This window comes from Tarenaya hassleriana, unplaced genomic scaffold (assembly GCF_000463585.1).
Source record: "Tarenaya hassleriana unplaced genomic scaffold, ASM46358v1 Cleome28, whole genome shotgun sequence".
In the NCBI taxonomy this organism is placed as follows: Eukaryota; Viridiplantae; Streptophyta; class Magnoliopsida; order Brassicales; family Cleomaceae; genus Tarenaya; species Tarenaya hassleriana.
The window spans coordinates 1,631,823-1,642,527 of NW_010966021.1; the positions used below are offsets into that span (position 1 = coordinate 1,631,823).

General features: G+C 33.8%; 2 protein-coding genes across 5 annotated transcripts in view; both read right to left on the reverse strand.

The window, feature by feature from the left end:
- Nucleotides 1–4,963: 4,963 nt before the first annotated feature.
- LOC104817962 lies at nt 4,964–5,859 on the reverse strand. The gene has a single exon (XM_010547366.2). It carries the CDS (start codon nt 5,780–5,782, stop codon nt 5,180–5,182), a length of 603 nt encoding a protein of 200 aa, XP_010545668.1. The 5' UTR covers nt 5,783–5,859; the 3' UTR covers nt 4,964–5,179.
- Nucleotides 5,860–7,854: 1,995 nt separating this feature from the next.
- Nucleotides 7,855–10,705, reverse strand: part of LOC104817963 (homeobox-leucine zipper protein ATHB-15) — a 6,111-nt gene continuing 3,260 nt past the window's right edge. For 3 of the 4 annotated variants that reach the window (XM_010547370.2, XM_010547369.2, XM_010547368.2), the window contains exons 11-21: nt 10,602–10,705; nt 10,428–10,502; nt 10,206–10,315; nt 9,940–10,132; nt 9,687–9,872; nt 9,504–9,584; nt 9,286–9,420; nt 8,859–9,187; nt 8,628–8,730; nt 8,330–8,479; nt 7,855–8,247 (exon numbers count right to left, since the gene is read on the reverse strand). In XM_010547370.2, the coding sequence (XP_010545672.1) occupies nt 8,101–8,247; nt 8,330–8,479; nt 8,628–8,730; nt 8,859–9,187; nt 9,286–9,420; nt 9,504–9,584; nt 9,687–9,872; nt 9,940–10,132; nt 10,206–10,315; nt 10,428–10,502; nt 10,602–10,705 (1,613 nt within the window). In that variant the 3' untranslated portion in view covers nt 7,855–8,100. The remainder of the gene's footprint in view (nt 8,248–8,329; nt 8,480–8,627; nt 8,731–8,858; nt 9,188–9,285; nt 9,421–9,503; nt 9,585–9,686; nt 9,873–9,939; nt 10,133–10,205; nt 10,316–10,427; nt 10,503–10,601) is intronic. The other variant, XM_010547371.2, reaches the window with a different exon arrangement.

Consider the following 10,705-nt stretch of genomic DNA (forward strand, 5'->3'; position numbering starts at 1 on the left):
TCTAAACAACGTGTATGGTGTTGAAAAATGCGTCTACAAAGGTCAAAATAGTTTGACATATATAATCTCTGCTGGGTCCACCGTCCACGGTCCAAATATTTACATTATTTCTCTCTTTCACTTTATTTAATTATTACACAAATACTTTGTTATTGTTAGAGTCGATGATGTTACAAAATCGTCATATTGACGCACCGATTTTTAGGTGGTGCTCATTAGTCCGTAACTTTTTTTTTTTAATAATGGTAGAAACTCCAACCGCTAACTTTCGGATGTCTGATTGGGTAAATCGCATACCCACATGCACGAGTTTGCAATGTAAATGGAAAGTAAATCAGTCGTATAATTCACAGACGACAGGTGAACAGGTAAAGAATCGAACTGATATATTGACCATGCTTCTTTTCAATTTATATGGAATTCCATCGTCCATAACTTGTACAACAACTCTAAAAATTTCTTTGAGAATTTTTATAATATTTTATAAAATGGAGTGAAACCGGAATTCGAATATCTAATGCGAATCCATTTGTTTATATAATATAATATGCGACGTTAGAGTCAGTTATTTTCAACCCATTTGTATAAAAAATAATACGAATCTAACATTATACAAGAAAACATACACAAAATAAGGTTGAGTCACTGTAAAATTACAACTTAGAAATAGTTCGGGGCGCGTAACAATAATTATATTAATAAATGATAATTTCACGTGAAAATTACTTAGTGACGATATTTAAATATATAATTATAAATTCCAGGGTTCAAAACTAACGTGATACTAAGTCTGCTGCACTGATCTGCGGACTTGACCGTGGAAAAGCCTCTGAAGCATTCAAAGGGTTTGAGAAACTCTCGACGAAATGGAGGCTTTCAAGGGCAAAATGGACAAAGACGAAGCCCGTTTATTCTCGGATGGCGTTTTGTTAATTGGTAATTTAAATTTGGTAGTGTGGTCTGGTTTGTTGTAAAACCGGAATCAATTCGCACCGTCCATATATTGCAAGTTTATAATTGTCCGTAAGAAAATGATACATAATATATATATACACACGTTACTCCATATCTGTTCACATATACATCTAGCCAATCAGAAGTCACCAAATCCAATAAAGGACAAAAAAAAGTTATTATTGCATGCATTCCATAAAACCTATTATTTGGATTTGGAGGATCAGTGAACCACTTTCACGTGGACGCATGAGCGAGAAATCTTTATTTTATTATTATTATTTGTATTATAATATATTCATTAAATAGAACCTCTTCTAATTTCTAACAATATGATATTTGGTCGGACCACCTAACCTCTAGACTTTAGATTATATTTTCAATTACCAAAATAGTTAGGCATCATCATGCATCAAGTGCAAGTCCGTCCGTACATCTTCTATTACTTTGTTTCTGTTCGATATCTAAACTTTTGGCCAGATTCAACGTTTTCTTTAATTTGATAATTCATGTATTTGCTTTAGTCAAAATCATTTTTACCTTGGAAAGAAAATATACTACTAGCGTTTTATTAATTATTGTAATCTAAAGAAAATATTTTTTAGATTACATTTATTAAAATTTGTAATAAAATAAAATATATATTTTTTAGAATTTTTTTTATAAATATATTGTCTTTCGCAAAAGTGTCCGAAAAATATATTTTATAAATATCTTTAACTTTTAAAGAAATTAAATAAAAAAACTAATGTTCCTCTAAAGATATACAATATTCTACTAATAAATTATACTATATGGGTTATCTTAGGTTACAAACTTGTGTTGGGATACAGTTTTATTGGATGATTTTTTGTGGTCGTTAGGATATTCGTATAATTACAAGTTATTTTGCTTCGATATATAATAATCTATAATTATGAAAAAAATGTTATGTGGGTGTGCATTATAAAAATGTTATGCATAAAATGGGGCTTTCATTTATGCTATTATTACATATTGATTCAATGTATAGATTTTTTTATATGTAATGTTGTTAGTCTACTGATTTCACTTATTTCTCTTGAATTATTGGATAATGGATTAACCTGTCCACAAGGACCAAATCTTTCGTTTTATAATTGGATCTGTTTTCCCTCATATTTATGAATTAATAATTTTAATATTGATAGACTTTAACGTTATAACATATCAAAATTTTCAAACTTTTGTTTTTCCCGATTGTAAGATTTTTTTCCCAAATCTAAAAATAGTATCCGATGACAAAATCGTATGAACTATATATGCCTATTGTCTATATTAACAAAATTAATTTTTATTCACGTTGTAAATTTTGTTCTATAACCAAATATTTTTTTTTTTACCAAAACCAAATTTATAAAGAAAATAGTATTTAACATCCTCCTTATATTTTAAGGAATTATTTTAAATTACTCAAATAAAAATGGAAAACTTATTGGCCGACTAACTGAAAATAAAATAACTCAGAAAGTAAATGCAATTTAAGTTTATAAAATGAGCCCGCTTGGCTGAGAGACCATAATGAATAACCTTATTTTAAACTTGATTGGATCCGAATCGGATCCTTTTATTTAAATCGACTCGGATTATATAGTCGTGAAAACCCTTCAAAAAGTGGAAGAAAAACCCTAGACTCACATAAGCAACAGCAATATTAAAAGAAAAAACATAAAGGCAATCGCGAGGGTTCGACGACGAGAAACAAGGAAAAAGAACCCTAATCGATTGAGGAATATGAAGAAGACGAGAAACCCTAATAATGGAAAAGGAATGACGAAGAACACGTGTAACAAGGTTTAGGGTTGGAAAGAAAAAAAAAACCCTGAAATTGGGGTACCCGTTCGCAAGATTCGAATCGTACCCATGGATGGCGAGAGCATTGACAAGAGTTGCGAGGGTTCTCGGCCCACAGAGTAAATCGAGTGTTATAGTCCAATGATAATTGGAAAATAGGGTGAACGTTTCGGTTAAGTTCCGTAGAACCGAACCGTACTGAATAAAAACAATAATTATTGCTACTAAACCGAATGTTTCAGTAATATTTCTAAAAAGCGAATATCCAGAAACCTAATCGAACCGAATATTGCAAAATCTGAAAAAATAAAAAAAAAACTTATTAAGAAAATGTATTTTTCAATAAAATCGAAACCGAATCAAAGTGAATCAAATTTAATATAGTAACATCAATAATAACGAGAAGGGCAACCTTATCCAATATTCAGGACAGAAAATCATACGAAATAATTTTTAATTAAGGTATGATATAATGACAGCTAAAAGGGTACTCTTAACGCTAAAGTTTGTGCAGACCATCCACATAATTTCGGCTTTGATCAGGAACCTTGAATAAACAGTTTTCATTTAATCAAGTTTGAATATATATACATATATATAGAGAGAGAGAGAGATAGATAGATAGATATATAGATAGATAGATAGATATAGAGAGAGAGATAATGATAAGTATGGATTCTGTCTCAACACATTTTATAAAAAAAAAATAGTTTCTCTAAAAAATTAAAATTTAATTAATAAAAAATATAGTGTGTGTATATAATATTATATATTATGTGTGTATGTTATTTCGTAACAATAGAAAGCATTATGATAATTTTTTAAAATGTTTTCATTTCTTAAGCTTTTAGTAGAAGTTTTGATTACAAAAAAACATGTATTTATGTGTGTATATGTCTAGAACATAGTGTAGATTAAACAAACAATTAGCAAAAAAACTCCAAACTTATAGTATCATCATATATATAACATTAGTAGTGTTTATAAGTTTAATTTACATACCAACTAAGGAAAGAATATTTGGGAGCTTGCTCTTGCATTCTTACTTTATAAATTAATAGTTAAAATAAATGGTTTTATAAAAAGTTTTTTTATATTGACCCACCAAAAGCTTTTTATAGATAGTGGTAGAGTTGTTAATTTAGGGTTTTGATACGACTATGAATTCAAACTTGTGAATCACAAAGAAACATTTCATATTTCCATTTGAAATATGGACAATAATTTTATAAAGACAGAGGAGTGAAAAAGCAAATTAAAGAAAAAAGTTGAAAAAGGAAAAAAAAATACTTTTTTCTTTTGCTTTATAAAAAGACACCACGGGCTTGCAAAGTTAAACCCTTAATTATGGAGTTTCCTTGTCTATTTCCCCTCAATGTGATAAACAATATGAAGATGTAATTTTACATCCATTTTAGGTTCAATATTATAGGTTCCAGTTAGATTTTAATTCAAATATGTTAAAGTCATTTTATATCGATTTTCATTTGATTAGGGTTTTATTTCAGTTCTACTAAAAATCAATTTTCTTTAAAAAAATATTTTAAAAATATTTTCTTTCAATTCTGTTTTGATAAAATATCATATTCAAGTATCTTTAAAATAAATATATATAATTTAGATATAATACGTATTATTCTATTCATTTTTATATATAAAAACGTCTGTTTTTTATTATTAAATAAAATTATTTACAGAAAAAAAATATTTAGAAGAAGGACGTATATATAAGAATATACGAGGATCGACAGTATCCATTTGGTATTTGGCGTATAGCTTTCTCGTGGGCATGCAGAAAACTTATTGTCCATGGACAAGTATATAGCCTTTGCTTTGACAAAAAAAAAAAGTATATAGCCTTTGGATGCATCCTATAACGTAAAATAAATATTCAATATACGTGTGCGCATGCGTGTAGAGAAAGAAAACAACAGAAACAAATACTTAAACATCTGGATATGTAGATATATTATATACATATAAATACATAAAAACCAAACAATGAATCTCAAATAATATTATTATTTTCACAAAAATCTTAGATAGAATAAATAAAAAAAATATCCATGAAATGAAACGCTTTAAAATCATTGAAATGAACCTCTTTTTACATTAAAAAAATATTTACTCAAAAACAGGGGACATATCTTTTTCTAATGGAAGATGTATATGTCTATAGTTTTTCTACAATATAAACTATTACACCTTCTGATTGTTATTTTTTATTCATGATAATCCAACTCTATCAAGAAATGATAAAATATAACACCCAAAAAATATCATTACACCTTGAGAATTTAATGAGAAAAAAAAAAAGTAGAATATTTAGGGGAAAACATATAGAAAACGCCACTTTTTTTTCCTTTTTTTTTTTTTGAGGATGGAACACTAAGAGTTAAAAAACATCGAGGACTTAGTTGAACTCGATCATCTTCTTCTGTAGCTTCAAGTTCTTGTAGAACTTCTGTATGAACTCCTCAGCTGCTTTGTCCACGTGTCCGTTTTCCATGTCAGCCTCTTCCCGTAACGGAAACGGCGAGTCCGTCACCCTTAACGGCCTCACTAACGGAGTCCGTCCGAATCCCGGCAAGTACGGTGACAACGCCGTCAACGCCTCTACCGCCGCGTTGGCGTTTACGTTACCGTTGTTACCGCCGTTGAGCAGCTCGAACACCGCTCTCGCGGCGGCGGCCCCGTCTTCGAGCGTTTCGGGCGCGTGAGCACACGCGAAGAGGCTTGATCTCTTGGACTTGGAAGCGATGTGGAAAGGGAATGTGAAGTTTGGCGTGTTGCTGCAGCTGAACTCGTACTCGTGCGGCTGCATCGGCCGGAACGCAGAAGCCGCGTTAGCGTTCGCGGCGCGGCGGCGGCTGTGGAACATGAGGTTCTTGCCGCGTTTGAGCATCACGTTTAGGTCGACGACCAGCTTGTGCTTTGACACTCCTTTGTGTAACATGAAGAGGACAAAACGTATTATGTTCCAGACCTTCTTGCTTACTGTTTGGTCCTTACCCATCTTAAGAGAGAGAGAGAGAGAGAGAGGGAGAGAGAGAGAGAGATTTTTGTGTTTCTTGCTTTGATTTCTTATGGGTTAAGGATACGAGAAGTGTGATTGTGGGGTGGTATATAAAGGGGGGGGAGAGAGAGAGAGGAAAATTAAATATTATTAAAAAAAGATGGACTGAAAACGTGCAACGTTACACAATTTTATGTTAATTATTAAAATAATATATTGATGAGGATTCGAATCTAGACAATGTACTTAGCCGATATCGTGTCTTGATGTGTGTGGTTTGTTGTCGAACAGTGTTAAAGAACGAGTCTAACAAGTACATTTTATGGATAAATAAATACGATTATCAAATCATAACATGTACAATTTGGACCAACGAGACTAACGTAACCATCTCGTTATATGTGTGATTAAGACCTGACTGATACGGCAAATAACGTTTAACCGCAAACCTTTCTAATCCTCTAGACATTTATAATGCAAAACTATTTAAATCAAAGAGATTAGAGGAGTCATTACCATACCACAACAAAATCAGGGCATCAAACTCAAATTTAGCACGTGCATTTTATCCGATTTTGAATCTAAATACATTATATTCTAAATTTTAGACGAATTTAGTGACAAGTTCTCGTCATCTCATACCCGAATTCAAGGTATCAATCCAAATTTGAAGATCATATCGTTGTAGTCATCGGACTTGAATTTATCGGTGAATAAATATTCAATTTTTGGAATTGTGTAACCAAAATATGGAATTTTTTCCAAGTACTATCACTAATGGTTTGATATTGGTATTTGTTACATCTATGGAGTTATTTAAAAAGGGACATTCTTAAGGGTTATTAAGAAATCGCATATATAATAATGCCTTTATATTTCGGGCTTCGAATTTGTTAACTATAACAAAGGATAATATTATTATTACCATTCTTGTGTAAATATTTTAAAATAACCTGTTCGATAGAATATAATCGAAAATATCATTGGTCCGATAACCTTTTCTTAGATATTAAGAAATTAATATTATAGCTCTCAAATATGAGATTTAACTCCAACTTGTTACGTAAAAAACAACTATTTCATTACCTAATATTATAGATTAAATTCTTTTTTTATTTAATACCTTAAAAGATATGAGATTTAGAATTCAAAATATCTCTTGGTTGAAAAAAATAATTCTTTAAGGCCGCCTTCACATTTTATTAAAGAAAGCAAAATCAATAATATATAAAAAAAAATGAAAAGAAACAAAATATTTTTTTTGTGGAAGTGAGAAAAAACAACTTACATATCAACTTTTGTGTGTGTACTTTAGATTGCACTACGTATGATTTGAGAGTCCATCTATTTATGGACATTAGGTTTTGCTTTACGTATAAAATAATTGTTATTCATATGAAATAAATTATTAGTGGGGTATATATATGACTAGGCGTTCTACTATATGATGGTACATACGCTTTTGAACTGCCTCTTTTGTAAAAGAACTAAAAATTTTTATTCTCAGTATTTTTAAAAATTGATGAACAAGAACTTTAAAATTTTCATTTTAATAACTATATCAAATACTTCTTCATCAAATAGTATTTAAATCTACTTGAATTATCAAATAAATTTTAATTCTAAAAACACATAAATTTAGATTTTGTATGCTACATCAACACAAACTAAAGTTATCAGAGATTAACAAATGATGATAAGTGAATTAGAAATAATAAGTGAGTTTATGAATTAGATAAATTAGTGAAAATAGTCAAAAATTAAATTTATATAAAAATTAATTAAATAAAGTCTTTCGTAGAAAAAACAAAAAAATGCCTTCGGGCAAAAGTTATCGGCGTTCTTATAAAGTTTCAGAGACAAAATTGTCTTGAACATATTTAAATTATAATTTATTTTGAAAAACATCAAATGATTGAATAGAAAACTAATTTTCGACTAAAAAGGATACATCAAGTTGGAGTTTTTTTCCCTAAAATTATTTAAATCAATTTTCATATCAATTAGTTCACAAAACTATGTTTATGTAAATTCATTTTAAGACAACTAATAAGTAATAATCATCCATTACCTGGACAAAGCATTTATGGATAGATAGATGTCTGGACTGAGTCACAACCGAGTTAAGTTCTGAAACAAGAACCGAGTCAATCCACACGCAGGATTTCAATCCACATACTGTTCTCAGGTTTTCCACCAGACTGAAACATTTGAGTTCGACAAGAACAAGCCCAAAGCAACAAAGCAGTCGTCATCCAGAAGATATAGCAACAGGCAGATTTCGAGACAGGACAGGGTGGTTACAGAACCAAAAGAGTTCACACAAAAGACCAGTTGATGAACACAAAGCAGATGCAATGAGCATTTTCTTCCTCGTTAAGTACCTTCCAAGCCACCGCCTTATCGTATGAGACCGGTCTCCCCATGCTCGAGAGGCATATCCCGCCCCGAAGGCACGCAAATCCCTGTACCCGCGAAACAGATAACGTTCACGACATCATTACAGAAGAGGTGAAATGAATCGGGTTTGTGTAAGAACGCAGAAACCTGTTGCATGATCTGGGGGAACTCCGAGCAGAGAGTCTTCCGGCCGTTGTCATCGAATATCTTCTCCAGAGAGATGTCTTGAAGGGCAACCAATGTAGTCTCTAGCATGTCGAGACCAGCTTGGTTGGCAAACGTGAAGACGGGCAAAGCCTATATCACGGAGAAATTTTCAAGAAAGGTTCAAGCATATGTTTCTGAATACGCAGCTTGAGAAATGGGCAAAACAAGAAAAGAGGAGAAAACAACAAAACACCGACGACCCGTTCCATCAAATAACGCTATAATCGCATTCTTGTACCTTAAGCGAGCAGCACATTATAGCATCTGAATGATTCCACAGGTTCTTGAGAATGGATTCATTTCCATCGCTTGATTTCAGTAACTCAACACCCATGAAGCACCTGTAACTCAAAACGTATCATCTTCTCGAAATCGGGTAATTACATTCCTATCATCTCCATCCAGGCTAGAGGCAAAACGGCAGAGAGAAAGCGAGAGAAAAGATCAAAAGATAAATGACGATATAGACCTGTAACTATGGCAAATCCAACGAGCAAGCGTCTGAGCTTCGGGTGTACCCAGTGAGGTGAGCAGGCCAGCTTGCGAACTCATGTGAGAAGGGGAGAGAGCTAAGGCCACTCTTTGAACCGTCGATATGATGCTTCGGACATATTGTCTGGCCATGGATACCACATGATCCTGCATGTGGCTCTCGAAAGCAAACTCAAATGCTATCGTCATCACAGACCTCGTACAGCTGGAGTTTCCCGACCCGTCAGTGGATGCTTTTGTTCCAGCCGACCCAACTTCCAATGCTGATGCAAGGTCGAGGGTTCGATTTGGACTAGGCACTTCCTGCTTCAGAGTTGTTCATAGTGCACGTACCCGGTTCAGGAAATCGATGAAATGCTCGAAATAAGGGGAAAAACACTAAGATGGGCATTGAAATTCCAAACCTTTCCCAGATCAAGAGGGATTATGCGAAAACCGGAAGGAAGCAGAGGGGCATCATCGGCAAAAGAAGCATCGATCGGAGCAAAGATGAGTTCACCACAGGTCCCGACAGCACTCTCATCTATTCCGCTACAAAGCTGTCATGAGAAAAAGTATCAAAATGCAAGTTAACAAATGGAAGATGCCTCTAGGGTCCACCGAGAGGAGACAATCTATGTACTTGCAGAAGGAAGATATCCCGGGGAACGATTGCATCTTCGGGTGAATGACCAAGACCTTCCAACTTGATGACTTCCAAGAACTAATCATGAAAACAACTCCAAGATTTCAAAAAGAGAACGAATTCTCAACCGAGACTGGAAAGAAACAAATAACCGAAAGTTACAGAAGAAAGTTGACTGACCTCTTCATGCTCGATGGTATGAGCAAGAGGGAGAATAACCTGTCCTCCACATCCTCCAACCCAAGCACCCGGTAAACTGCAGGGACCCAATTTAATCGACGCTGCAGAATACGCATCAATGCTGTTGTCAGCCCATTCTGACCTATGCTCCCTCAGAAAACGAAGCAAGATTGCCGGAGAAACGTTCTAGAATGACAGAAAACCGAATAAATTAGGGCCTTGGCCAGTTATGATAGAAGAGATAAACCCTTACCTGTAAAAGCATTGAAGCTTTTGCACATAGAACTGCATTGCTAACATGTGGAAACCCGTTGTTGGCAAAGGTAAGATTCAAATCCATGAGCTTGTCGGGTGAAGAGTTCACAAGGATTGTCACATCATCCATGCCATCGCCTATCACTGACCACCCTTCATCGGTGAACCCATTAACAGCTTCATTGAAGCCCCTATAAAGAAACCATGAATTGAGATACCGAATACATTACCAAAGAGAATGGAAATTAGTGATGAATATCAAACCTGCTTAGCCTCTGACTAAGAGCTCGTAGAGCAGCAGGACGCCTGCTCCAGCCATTGCTAACACTAGTCTGAGAAACCTCCTGAGCAATCTGTTTGAGCTGACGCAGAGACTTGACACCCACCAAAAAAAAAGTGATGGTCATAAAAAAGAATAATAATAACCCATGAAACTTGAATGTAAAACGTAAAAGCTTTGAATATTTCCGGAATTAGTTCACTTACCGCCATTGTCGTCTTCTGGGCAAGAACTTTTGGTGACTCGTAAAGTGGGCGCAAGACCTCAGGGACACTACTAGCCTATCCAAAAAGAAAAGAAGACAGTAAAATGTTTAGTGAAGAACATTGGAAGCAGTAAATTTCGATACATAAAATCAACAGAAAGTGGTGATTATTGACCTCCAAATCCATATGATCCACAATGTGTATGATTGAACCGCCACCTTCACAGGGTCGTATCAAGTACCCACTGGGAAGCATCTCGGCTCTAACGAAATGCTGAA

Bases quoted from the DNA above. Each gene is read 5' to 3' on its own strand.
- LOC104817962 (XM_010547366.2), bottom strand. From the start codon at position 5,782: ATGGGTAAGGACCAAACAGTAAGCAAGAAGGTCTGGAACATAATACGT.